This window comes from Psammomys obesus, unplaced genomic scaffold (assembly GCF_907164565.1).
Source record: "Psammomys obesus unplaced genomic scaffold, mPsaObe1.curated_primary_1811, whole genome shotgun sequence".
Classification (NCBI taxonomy): domain Eukaryota; kingdom Metazoa; phylum Chordata; class Mammalia; order Rodentia; family Muridae; genus Psammomys; species Psammomys obesus.
In genome coordinates, this window is record NW_026593286.1 from 7,167,806 (window position 1) to 7,190,188 (window position 22,383).

The 22,383-nt window shown below is 46.2% G+C and overlaps 1 protein-coding gene across 5 annotated transcripts in view; it reads right to left on the reverse strand.

The window, feature by feature from the left end:
- The window catches only part of Armc9 (armadillo repeat containing 9), a 127,051-nt gene extending 106,175 nt beyond the window's left edge, over positions 1 to 20,876 (reverse strand). For 4 of the 5 annotated variants that reach the window (XM_055616767.1, XM_055616766.1, XM_055616770.1 and 1 more), the window contains exons 1-8: positions 20,812 to 20,876; positions 18,386 to 18,473; positions 14,698 to 14,826; positions 13,086 to 13,256; positions 11,629 to 11,784; positions 6,789 to 6,881; positions 5,191 to 5,215; positions 2,361 to 2,518 (exon numbers count right to left, since the gene is read on the reverse strand). In XM_055616767.1, coding sequence (XP_055472742.1) covers positions 2,361 to 2,518; positions 5,191 to 5,215; positions 6,789 to 6,881; positions 11,629 to 11,784; positions 13,086 to 13,256; positions 14,698 to 14,826; positions 18,386 to 18,436 — 783 coding nt within the window. In that variant the 5' untranslated portion in view covers positions 18,437 to 18,473; positions 20,812 to 20,876. The remainder of the gene's footprint in view (positions 1 to 2,360; positions 2,519 to 5,190; positions 5,216 to 6,788; positions 6,882 to 11,628; positions 11,785 to 13,085; positions 13,257 to 14,697; positions 14,827 to 18,385; positions 18,474 to 20,811) is intronic. The other variant, XM_055616768.1, reaches the window with a different exon arrangement.
- Between the last annotated feature and the right edge of the window lie 1,507 nt (positions 20,877 to 22,383).

Consider the following 22,383-nt stretch of genomic DNA (forward strand, 5'->3'; position numbering starts at 1 on the left):
AAGGTTGGCAGGTGAAAGGCATGCAACTGTCCACAGGACCCCAGGTCTGCTACCCCTGGGCATCTCCTGTAGGTGAGCTGATAAAAGGGCCATGCTAGAGAAAGCATCCTACACTTCACCCTCTGCCCTAGTTTCTGCTGCTGTGACAAAAACACTTTACAAACAGCAATGTAGGGGAACTACTCCATGGTACAGCTGTACTGTGGAGAAGTCAGGATAATAGAAACTTGAAGCAGCCAGACACATCCAGTAAAGGGCAGAGGGAGTGCAAGTTGCACACTTATTATGTAGCTCAATTTCTCCACTCTTAACACGGTTCAGAATCTAGATCCAGGGAATGGCGCTGCCCATAGTGGGCTGGGTCTTCCCAATCAATTACCTTAAACATAAACAATCTTCCACACACTTGCCTGCAGACCAACCTGACCCAGAGGCTCCCTCACTGAGACTCTTCCCAAGGTGGTTGCAGACTGTGTCAAGTCGATAATTAAAAGCAACCGCCAACCCCAGAGCTCCGGGAAGAATCAACAGACTGCTCTAACAAAGTAAAAGTAACTGACTTGGTTGGAGAGGTGGCTCAGCAGTTAAGCACTCTGGCTGCTCCTCCACAGGACCCGGGATCAATTCCCAACACCCACATGGCAGCTAGTAACCATCTGTAATTCAGCTCCAGGGGAGCCAGCACCCTTACAAATGCATGCAAGGCAAAACACCAATGCACATACAATAAAAATAAATAAATAAATCATTTAAAAAAGTAACTGTCTACAGCTATGATCGCAGGCCACCTCACTTCAAAGGGTGCCATTCACTCAGTGCATTTCAACTGCCATGGAAAAGAACTGGTTTCTCAACCATTTCTGTAAATTCAAGGCACGAATGGTGGCAAGAGTGGCACTTTCAAATCTGAAGATCTGGGCTCTAGTTTTTGAGTCATGATAAAATGAGCTCAGTAGCCCTGCCCTGCACTCCTGAGCCAGAGAGATGAAAGATGCCACCGGCCTGGTTCACACCAAGGTGTGATGAGGCCACAAATGCCCCCAGTATTAAGGAAATGCTGGCTGAGAAGATGACAGACATTATCAATAAACTGTCAAGTGCATGACAACATGATGCTGGCTTCCTGTCACGAAGGTACAAGCTGGCTCTGAACTCTCAATCCTTCTGCTTTTGCCTCCCAAGTTCTGAAATTACAGGTGTGCACAACCACACCCAACTACAAAGTTTAATTACGGTGCTGCTGAGTGTGTACGGAAACAGGCATTCTGATACAGTCCTGGAGGGTAGGCAGTGTTTGAATTTTTAGGAACTGTTTGGCAAGATCTGTCAAAATAATGACTTAGCAATCCATTTTTCAGCTCTGTTGTGCATCCAAAGGACACAGCTTGTTTAAGAGTGTTCACTGCAGCACTGTTAAACCAACCAGACAGGCCTCAGGCCTCATCACTGCAGACCTGCTAATGGGTCATCCTTATGGTGAAACCCTGCATGAGCATTTGCTGACTGAGGCAGGAGGGATTTCTCTGACTCCCTTTCTTTACTAACTGAAGGAAGGAAGGAAGGAAGGAAGGAGGCATGGTCGTGGGCAAGCACCATCAAGACACTGTAATACACGGGGCGGTGGGAGGAGAGCACGTTTCAGAGGCATAATGAGTCATAGGATCACAACTAAACCTAAGGACACTGGGTGCATGTCAGCACTTGCAAGTCTGCATATGCGCACACAGATGTGTGAAATCACACAGGAAACATGTTAGCATCCATGGCAAAGGGGGGCAGGGTCAAACCACGTGAGGTCACTGTGTGATCCTCTGCATTGTTTCAAGTTTTTGTCCTAAGCACACATTTCTAGATGGGCTGTGGGCTGCAGAGACGCTCAGTGGTGAAGAGCACTTGCTGCTCTCTCCCAGGGGATCTGAGGTCAGTACCCAGCATCCACATCAGGGAGCTCACAAGCACCCATCACTCCAGCTCCACGGGATCTCAGGCCTCCCTTCGTGCCTCAGGCATGCACATGGCAAGCAAACATACATCAAGGCAAAACACCCATACATAGAATCTAAACTAAAGAAAGAATGTATCCTTCATGCTTTGTCCATCTTTTTTTTAAAGATTTATGTATTTTTATGTGTTTATGGGCTGTGATTAAAGGTGTGTGCCACTCGGCTAGGCCCATAAATACAATTGTAAAAACAAGGCAGAAGCTGACAGCGAGGTAGAGCGAGGAAGACCTGCACGTGTTAGCACATTTGCTGCACAGCAGCTCTTGGAAATACAGGGCAGGCAACACACAGCGGTGCAGCCCAGGCTCCATTCATTTTCTCTGAAACAGAAATCTACACAAACGGGGTGATGCTTACCATCTTGCCACTGACTGTGGCCTCTAGCGAGTCTACCAGCTCGGCTGTGACTCCGATGAGGTTGTGGTAGTCGGCCTGGATCTTATTGTACCGCTTCAGGTAGGTCATGGCTCGGCGCTCGGCCTCTACCAGCTGGTGGTGGAGCTGCTGCAGCATTTCTAGAAAGACAGTCTACGCTGAGGCCAAACGTAAGGACAGCAGCGGCAGCAGACCAGAAACCAAGTCACTGTGCTCTGCTCTGAGGCTACCAAGCCTTCTACCACGATGCTTCGCAGCACCACAGACGTGGCAACAATAATAAAGAAGAAATCTGACCGCAAATGCTGACAAGGCTGTGGGCAAGAGGAACTCTTACTCACAGCTGGTGGGAAAGGGAGCTTGGACAGCAATTACGAAGAGCAGATGGAGCCCCCTGAGAAGTTCACATGGCCAATCAAACCACTCCTGGGCATACACCCCAAGGACCCTTTGTCCCAGTACAGAAATACCTGCATGTCCATGTTGACGGCTACTCTACTCACAATAGCAAAGGAAGGGAACCAGCCTGCATGCCCCTCAACATGTGAGTCACGGCAGCTTCCATCGAAATGTCAAAGGAAAGCCTAAGAGCTTTAGCAGTGTGCTGGGGTTGGAGGCCCTGCAAGCATCTCCCAATGGGCAGTATATTGTGAAGCCCTGACAGCTGACACTGAAGCCACAGGAAACAAGGGTGTCAGCAATGCACAACACCTGCCTAGGAAAGCTGCAGGCAGAAGCATAGCCTGACTGAGCAGTATTGGAACAAGTAAGCCTTAGGGGTCTCAGAGATGGAAGAAAATGTGTTTTCATTGTGAGGTGGTCATCTGTAGTGAGAATTTCAGAATTTTCATTTTTTTAAAGACACAGAAATATTATAAGAATATGTTTTCATTTTAATCCCACACGTGGGGATATGGGGCTGCCTCCAAGCAGCTGACTAAGATTTACCTTGTGTTCTAGCAGGGGCATGATTTTGACAGCTGCAGATTAGTTCTGTGATTGTGTGATGTCTGAAATTCTGGGAACTTTTCAGAGGGTATATAAATGCTAGGGCCCCCGAGAGTGGTGAGTTGTTGGTTGTTATTGGTTGCAGTTTGTTAAGTGGTCGTGCACAAAGAAAAAACAAGAGGAGGGAGAAATTAGAGATCCTGATGGCAAAGATCAAACTTGCCTGAAGGAACTCGGACCCCTAAACAACAACAGGAAGTAGTATAATGATATCATCACCTCTTTCCTCTTTCTCATTTTTTCCTTCTTTATCTTGTGTTACGGGGTTGAAAAGGTGGGGGAAAAAAGAACCCACAAAGTAGAAAAAAAAAAAAAGCCAGCTGCAGTCATTAACTGTTGGGGCCAGTGAGTACACTCTAAGGTTTGAATGACTGTTTCCCAAAGATCCATGTGTTAAAGACTTAGTCTCCAGGGTGATGCTATTGGGAGGAAGCAGAAACTTCAGGAAGGACCCAACTCATTTTCGTTTTGCTTCCTGATTCATGATGTAAGTAGTGTGTTCTACCATGTAACTGAACATTAACATCAGGTGCCCTCCCCAGAGACCCAAACGAACCAGGCTACCTGATCTTGGACTGTAGCCCCAGAACTGTGAACTAAATCAACATTTACTTTATAAATTAACTGCCTCCAATATTTATTTACTGAGATAATGTAAAGATGGCTAACACACCAGGCAACCAAAACAAAAACATTCAAAATCTCCTCGCCTCACGATACCAAACTCTCCGTATGTGTCATAACTAAAAATTACACATTACCCAACTCACTGGTAAGCTGAATTAAATAATTTACTAATACTTCCTTTCTTGAAAAAAAAATGCTGGTGCTAGAAATATGGGTTCAGAGGCCGGGAAGGTTGGCTGCTCACCCAGAGGACCCAGGTTTGCTTTCTAGCACCCCCTACACAACCATCTGTATCTCCTGGTTCCAGAGGATCTGGGGCCCTCTTTTGGCATCTGCAGCAAACAGGCATGCATGCGGTACATATGCATGGAGGCAAACACCCACACACATAATCTTTTTAAACGTTTAACTCCTTTAACCAAAGCATAGAAAACCAGAACAGGAAGGTCTCAAATCCTGACATTGCTCTTCTTGGAAAAGGGTGGTGTTGCTGTTTCATGAACCAAATTTTCACATAGGAAAACTCCATGAGCTGGGAGATGGGGACCCTGCCTTCAATACTATGTGTGCCACTCACCACAAACACTTCCCAACAACTACAGGCATTTCCAAAACAGTATCTAAGACAAGACCAAGGCAAAGAATTGCAACAGAGGCCACCAAGCCCATAGTAACCAGTTTTTCTCACCTTACTGAAAGATGAAATGCTCTAGTAAAAATTATTGCCCATCGGGGAAAAAATGCCGTTTTATGTAAACATTCAAGACTGGAATTACTTTAAATGTTTAAAAAAATGGAAACACTGTCTAAAAATGGTACTGCCTCCGGTAAGCTGGAGGGTAAAAGCTGAGCTATTAAAGTAATTCCCCTGCCCCATGCTGGCTCTGGGTTCATACTGAGCCAACACAGGTCCTTCCAGCCAGGCTGGGACCTGGCGGTCCCCCAGTTCTCCATTTCTCAGTTATCTAATATGCTAGACAGGCTGACACACTCGCCATCCTTCAGGAGCGGGCCTCAAGGAGCTGCACGGAGCAGGGTCACAAGGCACTCTAAATATTTAGACTTTGAAGGCCCGCATTTGCCAAGTCCACAAATTCTCTCCACCTCTGTTTCTTCTCACAGCTGAGAAGCTGAGCTGGCAAAGCTGTTCGTGAAAGCTGCAATCAAGATGATTTACCTTTGCTAGTCGGTCCGCTTTCCTTCTGGTGAGAAAGCAGCTCAGGAAAACAGAGCCCTGGGGCACAGAACTCAGGTGTCTGATGTTGTGAGGCTGATAAAGGACCTGAAGCTGATGGCAGAGATTGCTCAAGACAGTGGAGGCCAGTTCCAAAGGTTGCTGTAAACAATGACAGCAATTTCTTACACTGCTTAATCACTGCCACACATTTGTGCCATCGCAGTGACTTCCATGAGAACCATGTGGCTGCAATATTCCCAGCGCTTCCACACTAGCCTAAACACAGGCCCTGCTGGCAAAACCTTACCAGTATGTTTCACTGAACCCATAACCCAAAGACTGTCACTGCTTCAGCCCAAGAACATAGGCTAGGGGAGGACAGTGGCTAAGGCTGCATTTGTAGCTGGGTTGCATGGACTCCAATCCCATCTCCAATGTATCTGTACAATGAGCAAAGTCATGCCATCCATTTATCTTACTTGTTTCTTCCTTCTCTGCTAATAGCTCTATGCATTCATTCTGGGCGGGGCCTATTTAGAGTGTTCATTTTGGTGACTTATTTAGAGTGAGTTACACAAGCAGCACAACAACCACCTTTGTTCTCCTTTTTCCTCTCCTTTCCTTTCTTTTTATTTTATTCCAAGGCTGGGGATCAAACTCAGGCCTTGTGTACATCCTCCAGCCTCACATGAAATAAATTTGGCTAGATGCTTGTCCAGTAAGAAAAGACACGTGTCCCTGCACACAAACAACCATTGGGAAATTAGTCTCCAAAGGGTGGGTGACTGACATTCTTGGAACAGTCTCCATTTATAGCTATGACACTGCCCCTCTGCACTTTCAACAGTGTCCTCTGTGAAATTAGATTATGATAATGGCTGTACAACTGTGTCCAGCTGCCAAAAACAAACAAACAAACAAACAAATAAACACCAATGAATCTGACACTGACAATGCGTAAACCTTATAGTATGTAAATTATGCAATAGAGCTATTTAAAAGAAGTCTGGATTTAAACGACAAATCCAATCGCTATGACCTCTAGGCAACCCAAATGATTCAATGACCTTTGGCAAAGGAACAATTCTTCCAAGGAGGTATTTTCAACAGCAAGGTTGTTTTGTTTTGTTTTTTTTCTTTTTTTTTCCCCCTGCCAAAACAGTCTCTAGGCTTGGTGACACCAAAATAAGAGCACAGGAATGGAAAGATGGCTCAATAGTTAAGAGCATTTGTTTCTTTTAGAGGGCCTGAGTTCAATTCCCAACACCAATGTCAGGTGACACTCAGCTCCAGCTCCCGAGTTTCTGACACTTTCTTTTGGCCTTTGAAGACACCTGTGCCAACACACACACACACACACACACACACACACACACACACACACACACACACATAAAATAAATAAACCTTTCAAAAAAATAAAATAGACCATAGTCAAGTTCATCAATCCAATGGCATGAAGGTCAGCCTCCAGGAATGCTTCATTTACTTCCTAAGTACAAACCCAACAGACCTGTGGTGGCTTGCCTGTCTGAGGTACCCAAAGTCAGTGTCACTGCTATGACATCCAGGGGATCCCAGTCACTTCAAAAGGATACATAGATGGTTAAAAGCTTTGGCGTGTTATTGGCCTTAAAAATTAATGCTAAAAACTTTTCCAGCTTCAGCTTTAACTCTGGAGCCCAAGAATCCTGAAGAAAAACAAACAAACAAACAAACAAATAAAACATCAGCTCACTAAATAGCCACAGTACCATTAAAGCTGTGGGTGTTGAGTCAAATAGCCCTGTCAGGTACAGAAATCAAACATGATGTGTCCTGTCAGGGTTGGGAGACATGGAAAACAGGTTTCTGCTGTGTAACTGGTTCATTTATAAATAATTCAAGGACCCACATCAGGACAAATAGCTTGCACATGACTGGAATATTTCTTGTGACTTACACACTAGCATGATATGTGGCCTTATGAGGCTGGATACCAAGATTAACCCATTGCAGTCTAGGTATGCATGCCACAGTAGACATGACACAGGCAATTATCCCTTTAGTAGACACCCCCAAAGAAAAGGAGTCACTTCGAGACCTCATTTAGACAAGGAGAGACATGCACCTACCTCACTACCTCATGTCACGGCAAACACTGTGACAGAATTTCAGTTCAATCTACCCTTGAAAATAAATGACTTATCTCAATAACACTTACCAAGAAAAAAAAAATAACTGAAATTGTGAAAAAAGTATGACAATAAACAATTATCATCTCACTTTACATGTGTTGGGGGTTTTGTTATGTTACTCAGGCTGGACTTGAACTTCTGATTCTCCTGAGTGGTGGGAAAATAGGCAGGCACCTCCTCCTCTGGCTTAAAAATAAACTTTCTTGGAATAATTTTATTTCTATCCTTCAAATAAAAATAAAATAAAAGTATCTCCCACTTAAAGCAGAGAAAAGCAGCCACTCCACCCAAGCGCACATCCACGCCTGTCCTGGGTCCTCTCCCGCATTTCCTCTCTCCAGGACTGCACCCTTCTTTTCCCACACTTCCACATTCTCCCCATCCTTCTATTCCCTATGCCATCTGGTTCTTGAACACAATACTGACAGATAAGAAAAAAATTCCCATATTTTCAAAATATTCTTAAATTTTTTGATGCTACAAGATTTGAAAAACTGTAATGTATGGCCTTGGGAGGCGGCTCAGGGGTTAAGAGCACTGGCTGCTCTTTTGCAGGGCCCCAGGGCTCTTCTACAACACCTGCATGGCAGCTCGGAGCTGCTGGAACTCCAGCCCCAGTGGGTATGGTAACCTCATACAGACATACATTTCAGCAAAGCACCAATGCACATAAAAATCTTTAAAAAAAATTGTAATGTATACTATAATGGGTTGTACTGTTCCCCAAAAGTCATGTTGAAATCCTTGTCCCTGGTATCTCAGGACATAAAGCTGTTGAGGTTGGGGCCACAGCAAACGTCAGATGTATGCATCCTGGATGGTGTACCCTTAAGTCAATGCCACCTCACCTAAACAAAGAGGGAACTCACACACAGACACATAGGGAAGACGTCCAGAGTGGCATGCACACAAGCCAAGAACCACCTGGATCCACTGGAAGATGGAGGAAAAAGGAAGGGTGCCCTTCTCTAGAGCTTACAGAGGGAGCACAGCAGCCCAGATGTGTTCTCAGGCGGCTGGACCCCCAGCCACTCTGTTGGAGGTCCCGCTTTACACTAGGAAAGCAGCAGTGCTTCGTTCAGCTCAGGGCTCTGCCCATTCCACCCCTCAGTCTCAAGATGAGGATGCTGAGGTGCCAGTGTAAATCAAGACGCTTTGTTCATTACTGTTTCTGTGTGATGTACATGTGAGCATGGAGCACACTGCCACAGTGTATGAGGGGAGGTCAAAGAACAACTTTCAGGAGTCGGTCCTCCCCTCCACCTGTTGAGGCAGAATCTCTCCTGGTTTTACAGCTCTGTGCTGACCTGAGATCTTCTGAGCATTTCTCCTGCCTCCATTCTTTTCTCACTACAGGAATGCTGAGATCAGATGGTAATAACTACATTTGGTTTTTGTTGTTTTGTTTTGTGGGCCCCAGGATCAAAACCAGGTTATTCTACTTGTGCAACAAGTACTTTTACCTGCAGAGGCATCTCCCTGGCAGGGACTGAGAACCTGGTTTAGGCGGCAGAGCACTTGTCTAGCATACAAGAAACCCTACATTTGATTCTTGGTACTGCATAAAACTTGTAATTACTGAGTGCTGAAATCCCAGCACTCAGTAGGTAGAAGTAGGAGGATCAGACATTCAAGGTCATCTCAAGCTATTATGCTGCGCTCAAGGTCAGTGTGGGCTACTAAGACCCTGTCTCATAAAACCAAAAACTAGTATTTGGGACCTGTGGACTCCCGGGCATGTTGTCCTGGTGTTGGTTATGTATAACCAACAGACAGGTATTTTCCACTTAATTACTTCTGTGACAACATTCTTGCAGCTGACGTGGATGGGCTGGAACACAAACTCTCCAGCAGAAAGCCCCGATTTCTCCTTGACTGTTATTTCTGGTTGTTTTCAGATTTGAGAAGAACACTTTCTGAGTCTGCTGAGCTCTTGATCCCACACTTCCAGAGTCAAGTGTGAAGAGCCAGGAAAAGTGGGCCGGCTCTGACGAATGGTCTGGGAAAGGCTACTCATCCTCTTTCTCAGTTTCTTCCTGTGCAGAGCACAAGCTTTCGAGTACACTTGACTGTTTGTCTTTCCAGCGCTAAATGTTCTGATCCTTCTAAACCTTCAATGGACCCAAACACATGGAAGAACTGCTATGGCTGTGGGGAGTGGGCCAGGGCTGCCCCAGGGCCCTCCTCCACTCTCCCTTGCAGAGCCTGCCAACTTCAACTCTCCCCAAGCCCCCAGGTGCTCCACATGCTAAGCAAGGGCTCCGCCACTGAGTTATAATCCCAGCTTCTTGAACTTTTGAGATACTGGGATCTCATTAAATTGCCAGCTGGCCTTAAACCTCCTGCCTCAGTCTCCCTAATAGCTGGGATTACAGTCTGTATCATCAGGCTAGCCTTCCATCTCTTTAAATCCTTACTGGTTACCCTTTGCTCAGCCCAGTCCCTGGCATGAACAGGCACTCAGGAACTGTTCTCTGAAATAATCACAGTCATCCTAAGTATTTCTGTAAGAGGGTGCTCACTGACAGACTGAGGTTACTGAATACACATTGTGATTACCACAAAGAACCTCACCAGCTGGACTAGGATGCACATCTTTTCCACTTTTTAATTACTTACTTATGTGAACATATGTGTTTGCTCCCTGAAGCTGGAGTCCCACGTTGTTGTGAGCTGTCTAATGTGGGTGCGGGGACTCAAAATCAGTAAAGAGTGGGATAAATAAACCACTATACAAACAGGACAGCAAGCCAGTCTGAAGGGCAAGCAGTCTAAGGCTCTGCACTCAGAGGCTAAAGCAAGGAACTACACACAGACAGAAAGGACAGAAAACCTCGCTCAAGGCCAAAACGGTAAATTTTATCCATGTGTTCTTAACCATAATTTTTAAAATAAGTTTCTTTATTTATATATTATTTATACAGCATTCTGCCTGCATGTGTGCCTGCAGGCTAGAAGAGGGCACCAGATCCCACTATAGATGATTATGAGCCACCATGTGGTTGCTGGGAATTGAACTCAGGACCTTTGGAAGAACAGCCAGTGCTCTTAACCTCTGAGCATCTCTCTAACCCTTCACCATAATTTTTTAAATGGAAAAAAAAGATATGGAGGATATAAAGAGCCATAGACATTTGATCAGCTATCCAGAGGAAATGATAAAAAGACTAAAAGAGAGAGAATATATACAAATTGTTCCAAGATACAAGGCATCAAATCAAGGAGGCTCAGTAAATTAAAAATGAAATCAGAAATTTGACCTTGGACACAGTAAAGTGAAATTATACAACCTCAAATCCAAAGGAAAAAAATAGATCACCGCTCAACAGACATACAGGCTACTCTGAAACAGCAGCATTGGGTGATGGGAGAGGTGCAGGTTAGCTAGGTTTAAAAACCAGTGGATCATCTCTTCAATACTTATAAAGCATAAATAGGATGATCTAAAAGGCTAGTATATTTTTAAAAAGTCAGTTTAAGTAAATACACCTTAGTGTTGACAACAACAACAAAATTCCATATTACAGCACAAGTAAAGTTTGTTCAAACAAGATATCTGAGCAGTGTTTCAAAATAAAATATGAGTGGTTGCTTGGCATAGAAGAGGGGGCAGAAGCAAATACAATGGGGCAACACAAGGTAGTTCTAAGAATAACTGATGCAAAAATTCTGCTTCCTGATGGCGGTGACAGTAGTTATAACTACGCACATGTTAAAATTCATAGACCTGTACCTGTGCAAAAGTCAATTTTACTATGTGATGACTGAAAAAACAGCTTGGATGTGTGTGCATGGGTGCATGCATGCATGTGCGTTATATGTGTGTTGTGTGTGCATCTCACGTGTGTCTAAAAACTACTTTTGTTTACTTTGCTTGCTCTAAGGGGAATCACCCTCAAATGTGACATGGTTTACTGAAGACTATGTCAACATGTGGCTCAGGTCATAGATTATTCATCATTATTTCCATTCTGAGACTACAACTCAATTTCCTGCTGCATGTCCCTACTGATATCTATCTGGCCTGCTTCTATGTCTTGCTACGTCCCTTACAGGTGTATACTATATGTGCAAGGACATACAACCACTGCTATGTAAAATGTAAGTCAAACACTACCCAGCCATTCACTAGAGTAAGTATATACATTAGGGAACGATAACTAACAATGAGGATAAACCTTAGTTTTTGGAGCATCATTCAGAAACCACCAATACAACCATGTGGCCCAGGTTCTGACAGCTTCCACAGACGGCTGCTTACCTGGAAGAGCTCTTTAAATGAGGGGTGGACCATAGGATTGGGCACAAAGGGGAGGGCAAAGAAGGGAAGAAACTCTGTGGTCTGGCTCAGGGCAGCCCCTTTTGTCTCCAGGTAGGTTTTGAAATAAGAAATCCTCTCATCTAGCTCCTGTTTGTCCTAGAGGGAAGAAGACACGTGTTCAGGTCTCTGGCATGAGACTCAGTCCTCCTGTTCAACCCATCCACTCTGGGAGGTTCCCTGGGTCCCAGCCATGTCACTGGTTTTGCCCCATCTGGCCTGGCAGCCACATTCCAACATCACTTTAGACAGGAATGCCAGAGGAGCGATGGACAGCTCACATGTTTCACTCTAGCCAGAGGACCGATGGGCAGCTCCCATGTTCTTTTACATCACTAGTACCATCCTCTCAGGTCCTTAAAAAGCTTCATGAGCATCATTTTCTCAGTGTCAGAACCGATCACCTTGTCTATCATGATCCACGTGACTAATTCTCCATTGTGAGATATGCCCATTGCTTCTGCTTTGCTGCATTCCCATGTTTCTAAAGGGGAATTATGTAGCTTTGCAGTTTCCTGAAAAGAAGTGCACTCCTTCCCCTCATGAAGCTAAGGACTGACTGCACCCCATCACTGTTCTGCACACAACCTGAATCAAGGAATCCCTTCTCTTTGGCCCCAGTGAAGACACGAGGCTTCAAAACAGGTACCTTTCTCCTCATAGATCCCACCTTCCTCATCCCATGAATACACTTCTTCTGAGCACTGGGCTTAGAAAGTCAGGTAAGCCTGACTTTCAACAACAAGCACCAAAGGAAGCCTGACCCTCCCCATATGGGTCATACTTAGAGAACAGCCTTCCAAGAATGGCCCCTTCATGGAAGCATGAAGCCACTTCCTCACCGCTGCTCCCTCCACTAGTGTCCCTGACACTCCAGTGAGTCCCAGGCACTCAGGGCAGTGTTACATGAGTGATCTAATGTCGGCTCTCTGTCTTTTGCTGTTTTGTCTATCCCTGAAGGCTCCTCTATCACAAGGCTCGACACCCCAGCCCTCTGCCACCCATTCCATATCTCCAGCCCATCTAGGAAAAGGCAACAGAAGCTAAATTCAAGCCATGGACCCTCTACAAATAGCCACACTATTCCTCTACTATTTGTATTTAAATGTATGGTCCAGGTCTACTCTCAGATACAGCAAGGCACCCAGTAAAGCAAACTCACTTTGATGAGTCTCTAAGACTCAAACACTTAAGGTGTTTAAAAGGAAAAACAATTTAACTTTGATCACAGAAATTACAAAATCTCCATATAAATTAGGAAATAAACTTCTGAGAATAAAAAAAAAAAAATCGTAAGAAGCAGTGTGATTAAATGGTCACAAAATAAACCAACGCTTTCTTGAAATCCCTGAAAGCCTGCTAGCTAACTCAGACTGACCCAAACCCTAAGCCAGCCTTACCGGCCTGCCTCCAGAGCACTTCAGAAGATAGATGGCAAAATGGATGTGAAGGTAGAATTCCAGCTTCTGGGCCACAGAGTCAGTATCTCGGAGGGAGCTCAGAATGTGTCTCTCCCACAAGTCGAAGAACACCTTCTGGTCTCCACTGTCAAACGCTGCCAGCAGATCCTTCTGTGGAGAAGACATGACAAGAAACCTGGTCAAGGCCAGGCCTGGTGACACACGCCTTACTCTCAGCACCTGTGAGGCAGAGACCAGGTGGATCCCTGCGAGTTCAAGACCAGCCTGGTCTACAAAGTGAGTCCAGGACAGCCAGAGCTACACAGAGAAACCCTGTCTCAGAACACAAAACAAAACAAAAGCAAACAAACCAACCCCGAACTTTTAAAGTGAGCCCAGCAGTGGTTTTCGCTCTCCTCTAAACCAGCCTTGCAAAAGCTGAGGGCGGCCTGTTAGCCACAGTGGATGCCGCCTGCCAGAACAGAGCACAGGCAGCCATGCACAGACACCTGGATTGGGGGGAACCTGGTCAGAGGCTCCTTGCTTTCTTGTGAATGGTGAAGTGACTCTGTCCAGGAACGTACTGCTGTGCCAGGCTCTGCCCCGTGCTCCTCTCTCCTGAGCTCCCATGCAAAAACCATGCCAGCCCCTCTAAGATGCTGAGAGGTCCATGACTGCATGGATGAGGTGAGTGCATACTTTTTGAGACAGGGTTTCTCTATGTAGCCCTGGCTGTCCTGGAACTCTTTGTAGACCAGGATGGCCTCGAACTCAGAGATCTGCCTGCTTCTGCCTCCCAAGCGCTGGGATTAAAGACATGCCACTATGCCCACCTGAGTGCAGACTTTTTAAAGGCTTAGAGTCATGGAAAGCACTGGGGCTGCTGGAACTGCGCCTAAGAATAGCAGCCTTAACTTAAGGCTGACCTCAAACTCAGAGAGATCCACCCGCCTCTGCCTCTGCGTCTGCCTCTGCGTCTGCCCCTGCCTCTGCCCCTGCCTCTGCCTCTGCCCCTGCCTCTGCCTCTGCCCCTGCCCCTGCCTCTGCCTCTGCCCCTGCCCCTGCCTCTGCCCCTGCCTCTGCCCCTGCCCCTGCCTCTGACAGTATAATCTAATAGCTGTTAACTGGATAACCAAAAAATAGGATAAATATCAAACACACACAAACACCAGAAAATAATATATTAGCAAAGATGGGCAAAACTGGAACCCTCTATAGTATTGGAAGGAATATAGAGTTTATGTGTATGAGGGTTTTGCCTACATGTATGTCTGTGCCCCACGTGTATGCCTGGTACCTTCAGAAGCCAAAAGAGGGTGTTAGTTCCCTTGGAACTGGATTTACAGATGGTTACCAGCTACTGTGTGGATGCTAGGAATTAAACCTGGGTCCTCCGGAAGACCAGCCAGTACTCTTAACTACTGAGCCATCTCTCCAGCCCTCTCTGTTTTTTGATAGCAACCATCCCAATGTGTTTGAAGTATGATACCTTGTGGTTCTCAGTGCATTCCTCTGATAGCTTTGGGTCTATTTTTATCTAACTTGAAGGAACTTGAAATTTTCTGACTATCACAAGGCTCTTCACAGAACTGAAGGCAAGGTACAGTCTTACCTGGATTATCAGCGACTTGGAGTCCTTCTTTAATGATCCATCTGCAGTTTTACATAATGGCTTTCCTTTTACTTTGCATTCTTTTGAAAATGTCTTCAAGGTGTCTTCAAATTCAGCAAAATCTAAATACTGGGACAGAGAACGTAATTCAGGAACAAAAAAAAAAAAAAAAAAAAAAAAAAAAAAAAAAAAAAAAAAAAAAAACAATAAAACCCAATAAATAATGGTCAGATGCCCTGAACACACATCTCTCTAATGCAGACATATAGAAAGCCAACAGGAATATGCTCAAACCCACACCCATAAGAATGTCTAAGACAAGGCCTGGGGATTGTCAGCATGTGGTGCTCTTGCAGAGGATACAAGTTTAATTGCCAGCACCACCATCAGGAGGTTCACAGCTTCCTGTGTAACTCCAGCTCCAGAGGATCCAACGCCTTCTTCTGGCTTCCATAAGCACCTGCACTCGAATATGTATACATGCACACAAGCACATAAATCATAAAATCCTTCAAAAAGACGAGAGCTAACAGTGACAAAGGAAGTAGAGGAAAGGAGCCTTCTGTTACTGTTACTGGCAATGGAGGCCAACACAGCTATAAATGGAGAACAAATGGAGGTTCCTCAAAACACTAGAACTAGGAAGAACATAGTGATAATACCTTACATAGAGGTATGCAACTGTCAAGTAGCAAGTCACCCAACAAAAAGTCTGAACTATTCCAGGACAGCCAGAGTTAAAAAGAGAAACCCTGTCTCAAACAAACAAACAAACAAAAAACCAAAAACCAAAAACCAAAAAACCAACCAACCAACAAAAACCTCTGACCCAGCAATCCCATTTTGGGGTATATATAGAAGAAAGTAAAATCCCCTTTTAAGACTGCTATCTGCACATGAGTATTTCTACAACATTATTCAAAACAGCCAGACATGGCATGAACCTAGATCTCCATCAACAGATGACTGGGTAAGGAAATGTGGCACATACTAAAATAATGCGACCTTACAAATCCTGCCTCTGATAACACAGACCACGTTGAGGGACATAGATTACATGAACTAAGCCAGGCAGAGAAAGATAAATACTGCACATACATATGGAATCTAAACAGCCACACTCACAAATATTTTGATCAAAGGATAACTTTCGATTATGCAAATTAGTAAAGCCGGTGAGCTAACAGTCGATATGATGGCTGTGGTTAATGACATTGTGAGGCACATTTGGAATTTGCCAGGGGAGTCAATTTTCGGTGTTCTTTACACACTCAGAGGAAGGAAAGAAGTAGGAGAGGAAACATGAGACAGGCGCACTTGATTAGCTTGACCACGTGATCGCCTCAGCGCGTTGATCAATACACCCACTGAAGCATCAAGCCACAGACATACATCTTTTTGTCAGTTACACTTGGAGAAACAGGTGACCATGAAGTAAAAGATGTCCTGGGGCTGAAGCTGCAGGCTATGAGTCACCCCACATGGGTGCTGGGACCTGACCTGGGTCCTCTGCATGAGCGGTAAGTGTTCTTAACCACTGAGCCATCTCTCCCGCCCCAACATTCTTATTGTTATTAGAAACTGAAGGAAGGCAGTCTGAAAAAAGCAAACGTGATCTATGGCAGCGGTCTACGGCTTTCGGTTCACTAGGATCCATTTGAACTAGAATCGGAAATAATGCTTTGCTAACAGAACAGAGAGCATTAAACATGAAAAATGTTAACAGCGGGCCTCTTCAGAGTGCTCCCACTCTCAAGAACAATGCTCTGATACTGTTCTCCACCCACACCCTTTCAGTTGGCATCAGTCACATCATGCTCTAAAGAGTGGCTGGGTCCCCTGGCCCTGCCACAGTCTGTGTGGTGCCAGCTACGGCAGTTTATTCAGCATCACCACAATGAACAAGCTGCCTGCCCAAAGCAGACACCCATCTTCCCTCCACTGTCTCCTGAGGCATAACTGACGGCACACTCAGCCTGAACAGCGCCCACTTTTCAGCTGCACACCTCAGAGGGCCTGCCTGAATCCTGCTCTTCCCAAGCTTTTGTGTAGCAAACCTAAAGCTGTGAGGTAAAGGGTGCCAGCTCTACAGCACATGCCTGTGATCCCGGCACTGGGGAAGCAGAGGCAGGAAGGCTTTCAAGGTCATCTTTTGCTACCTATCAAGTTCAAGATCATCCTGGGCTATGCACACTCGTGCTTTGCATCAATGAGTGAATTAAGTGGAAAATTGTGTAACAATTAAAAAAATTACAAAAATAAAAAAGTGCTCAGCTTACTAATTATTTATAAATTCATTTACTCATTTGGTTTGTTTTGATAACGGGTCTCTGACAAAGCCCAGACTGTCCCGCTGGAGCCTTTCAAGTGCTTGATTACACGTATAAGACTGCTACTTCTCTTTGTGAGTTTTCCCATTAGTTACAACCACAAGCTTATTGTTTTCTGTCATCCCACTAGACTGTCAGTTCCCCGAGGGCAGACCGCACACTCAGTATTTCTGAGTTGGGCACATGTCTACAGTCCTTGTGCCCCTTTTTGTGATGCTGGGCATCAAACCCAGGTTATTCCTCTTACGTAGGCAAGTGCTCTGCCATCGAGCTACATTCCCAGGCAGAAGGTGCTTAATGTTTGCTGAGTGATTGTGTTCCATGTGGGGTTGCGTCTGTTAGGTTTGCAGGAACATGACTTGATCCCCATCGTGTGGCAGTCACCTTGCATTGCTTCTCTGAGCTTCCAGTGGAAGCTTGCCTCACAGCAAGGCACCACATCAGTGTCCGAGCATGGCTCCCTGCCTGAGGGATGGAAGACAGACACGTGGCCTCTGATGCTTAGTATTCAGGTTTCTCTCTCCTTAGGATAACTTCATTAGTGGATAGGTCCATGTATGCATAGAGCTGTCCTCTGGTCTCGCCCTGGTCACCTCTGCTCCATCCTTGTCCCCACTGAGTCACCCAAGGTGACCTTCTCTTCATGATATGGTGACCTTCTCCCAAGCTTGCTATATTTAAAGATGTACTCATGCTTATTTTATGTGTTCAGGCAGCTTGTCTGCATGCATATCTGTATACCACATGCATGGGGGACCCACAAAGCCAGAATATGACATCAAATCTTTTGAAACTAGAATTACAGATGGCTCTTAGCCACTGCTTGGGTGCTGGCAACCAAACCTGGGCCCTCTGGGAGGAAGAACAATCAGCTTTTAACCACCAAGCCATTCTTGCTACATTTTAATTTTGTTTTTAAAGATTTATTCATTTTTATTTTTTGTATATGAGCGCCTACATGTATGTCTGTGCATCACATCCATGCCTGGTATCCAGAGAAGTCAAAAGAGAGTATTGGATTCCCTGCGACTAGACTTACCAACGGCTGTAATTTGCCATGTGAGTGCTGGGAATCAAACCTGAGTCCTCAGGAAGAGCAGCTAGTGAGCTTCACCTCTGAGCCATCTCTCAGGCCCCACTACATTTTAAAATACATGTTTTGGGGACCTGGGTTCCAATCCCAAATATCTACAACTTCAGCTCCAGAGAATCTAATGCCCCACTCTAGCCTCCATGAGCACTCACACATACAATGCAAACATACATACATACATACATACATACATACATACATACATACATAGACACAAATAATCATTTTAAAATGATTTTCAGTGACTTGTATTTCATATAACTACCTCTTTCACCAGTCCAAGTAATTCAGATTCATGGGCCAAAATATCCCCCATAGTGAATTGTTTCTGGTAATTCTCACAGCAGAAATCTCTACAAGACAAAAACATAAGACAAAGGTTAATTTCAACCACCTGAGAAATCACATGTGGGTGGCTGTGGGGGCAGAATACAGGGCCCAAGGACGGGCACATGGTAATCCCCAGAACCTGGGACTACGGGACAATGGGAGATCACAAGACTAGCAAGATTTAACCCTGTGGGTGGCATTAAGATGACTAATCAGCCGTCTTCAATCCCAGAGATAAACCTGGATTCCTAGCTTACCCGAGTCACAGGAGGAGGCAGGAGAGCCAGTGTCACAAATGGTGACAAGATGCAGAAAAATGGACCAGTCACTTCCAGGCTTTGAAGACAGAGGAATGGTCACGAGTCAGGGAGGTAAGGCAGGGCCTGGGAGGCAAGGCACACTGTAGCTTGTCCTGAAAGGAACAAGCTGCCAAGGACTCACTTGAGTCCCTTTAGTAGAGGTCCAGCCAAGCACTTTGTGTAGTTATGTACCTGAAATGCTCTTGGCAGGCTTCTAACCTTCAGAACACCAAGCCTGAACTACTCAAGCCACCAAGTTCATGGGAATTCTCACAGCAACAGTCTAAAACACAAGGGCTGAGCTGTGGCTCTGCTGGCATGTTTGCCCAGCATGCATAAAGCCCGCTACCACCTCATAAACTGGGTGTGGCGGCACACCTGTAATCCTAGCAACTGGGTGGGGAAGGGACGATGCACACGCACGTGCCTGTAACCCCAGCACGTGGGAGGTGTTTCCAGGAACCTGCAGTGAAGGCCAGCTCCTAGGCCCACCTCTCTGAGCCCTTTGTAGCTCTCCATTGATGTGCTGACTTGAACCATGCCGGCCATCAGGCAGCTCCAGCGTACATGGAAACTCAGTGATGGTCTCAAAGATCTACACGTACACAGTTCTGTCTGTTTTGATGTTCTTCCTGGTCTCCGCTTTGAGGTGCCCACCCAGACAGACTTTCAAAACCACCCCATCACTCCCAGGCCAGATGTTGAAATCTCCAAGGTACAGGGAAACTTCTATAAAAAGGCAGGCTGTCACGAGTTGGAGTAATAGCTCGGAGGTTGGGAGCACTAGCTGCTCCTCTAGAGGACCTGGGTTTAATTCCCAGCACCCACCATTTATCTATAACTCCAGTTTCGGGGAATCCATGACAACAGGCATGCATGTAGTGAAAACACACAGGTATGCAGGCAAAATACCTATACATATAAAATAAATAAATCTTAAAAAAGAAAGAAAGCAGGCTGAAAGCCTAGTGTGGTGGCACGTGTTTGCCTTTAATCCCAGCACTTAGGAGGCAGAGGTAGGCAGGTCTCTGAGTTCAAGGCCAGCCTGGTCTTCAGAGTGATTCCAGGACAGCAGGAGCTATACAGAGAGATCCTGTCTTGAAACACCAAATAAGTAAGTATTTAGATAGACAAATTAATTGATTAAAATTTAAAGCTGTCTGAGCAAGCCAGTAAGCAGGACTCCTCCAGGGCCTCTGCATCAGCTCATGCCTAGGGGTTCCTGGCCTGCTTGAGTTCCTGCCCTGACTTCCTTTCATGAACAGTGATGTGAAATCCCAAGCAAAATAAACCCTTTCCTCCCGGTGTTGCTTTTGGTCACACTGCTTCATCACAGCAACAGAAACCCTAACTAGGACGGTGCCCCCACCTCATGAGCAAGCTCACAGACACCCCAGGAAGTGACAGCACTGGAATTAAATCTGTGCTGATGTTGCAGGAGAGTGTCCAGGAGCTGGTTCTCCCCTTCCATGGGTCTGAGGTTCCAACACAGGTCATCCGGCTTGATCGGAAAGTGAGTATCTCTTGTTCAAGCCCCCCCCCCCCCCCCCCCCCCCGTTTTAGAACCCTCTCCGGTAGACGGATGCCCGTCTCCCTGTCTCAGTGAATTTACTCCAAACAGCAGTCTTTCATAGTGTTTTGGCAGGCGGTGACAACTTCTGCATTGCCATGTGAGAAAGAGTCTGGCCTACAGCTGGCTGGGCAAGAAGATGAATTTGTACTGCAACACCACGCTTCCACTTAGGTTCAGTGAAGTCTGAGCTTGATCTGGGTGCTCGGGGGTAGGGGGGAACCCACTAACGAAAACTACGGGGACGGAGGAACCGAAATGCCCCAGGCCACGGGATCGCGCTGCCAACGCTCAGCAAGACAACCAGGGGCCTCTCCAAGTCCGCCCCACAGCGGCAGGGGGACGGCCTCCCGGGGGAAGCCTCCGTTTGGGAGGCTCGGGCGGCCACCTCAGGCCCTCGCCCTGTAGGAACCAGGGTGGGCAAGGCGAGCGGTCCGCGCGGGGCTCCCCAGCCTGCGCCACTGGCCCAGCAGCAAGGAGGGCCGCGCTTACCTGCTGCTGGGACGCGCTCTCCCTCCCTCTCCTCCAGGCCGCCAGCTCTCCCGCCGTCACCCCGGCAACCGCCACCGCTAAAACCGGGGTCACGTGAGGCGACGGAGCCAATCGCGCAGGGCGAGACCGGCGCGGAGCTGCCTGGGAGGGAGGGGTGGGCGGCCCCAGAACTGGTTAGTGGCGGAAGTCGGGGCGCCCGGCGGCGCGGCGAGCCCCGCTCGTCACAGTCCGCGGAGGGAGGAGCGAGCGCCTGCTTAAGGTCTGCCTGCTTAAGGTCCGAGCGCCACACTTCCACCCACGGAAGACCTTCCAAGGATTATTAGACACTTTTGTCTTTTCCGTGGGAATCTGTCCGTGTCCGTAAAGCAAAAGCGGAGGCCGGCAAGATGGCTGAGGGACCAAAGGGGTTTTCCTCCTAGCCCGAAGACGGGAGTTCGAGCCCCCGGACCTACCTACCTACCTGGGGAACACGCGCGTGCATTAAATAATACTTAAGGTTCTGCCCAGCCTACCTTAGGTGTATTCAGAGCTACTCTAGTCCACACTCGGGACTTTCTCTCCCCTGGGAGTGTTGGAAGTCTGCATTTCCACATTCCAGGCCGTCAAAAAGTGGGAGACTCTCAAGAGGACTTGGAGAAGGGAGGTGGCCTCACCTTTCAAGAAGCCCCAGCGTGGGCTGAGGCCCCCATCTCCTGAACTCTGTCAGCCAGTGTTTTTGTGAGTTAGGATGTCTTTCAAGCAACCAACGTTATATTTAGCAGGAAGGAGAGTACTATGTCCTGTGTCCTGTCCAAGTAATGTGGCTTGAAAATAACCTCCCCTGGGTGTGTTCTCAGTTAATATTTATTGTCAGTATAACTGTGTGCCAGGGGTAACCAGATAAAATATAGGACAGCCAATTGTCTTTAAATTTTGGATAACTTTGCCATGAATATGCCCACAATAATGTTTGTCCAGAGAACCAGGGTTCCATTCCCAGCACCTACATGGCAGCTTAAAACCATCTGTAATTACAGTTCCAGGGTATCCAATACCCTTTTCTGGCCTCCAAGGCCACTGCATGCACATGGCACATAAATATACATGCAAGCCAAATAAACATACAAGTAAAAAATTAAGTTTAGGGATAGAGAGATGGCTCAGGTCTTAAAATCTCTGGACCCAGTTTGATTCTCATACCCACTTGGTGGCTCACAACCCTCTGTAAATCCAGTTCCTGGAGAGCTGATACTTTTTATGGACACCACAGGTACTGTAAACATGGGGTGCACAGACAGATAGGGACACATATAAATAAAAATAAATGAATAAAAATATAGATACTATTTTTTTCGAGATGTGTACCCCTGGATGTCCTGGAACTCACTCTGTATATCAGACTGGTCTGGAACTCAGAAATCTGCCTGTCTTCTGCCTCCCAAGTGCTGGGATTAAAGGTGTGTGCCACCACCACCCAGCAAGAAATAATTTTTTAATAAAAAATATGTCTGAAAAAGGGAGGGATTTCTCAGAGCTCATGGAACTGGGTAAAGCAAACCTAACCCAGCCATTTGTGCCTCTGAGTTCTGACCA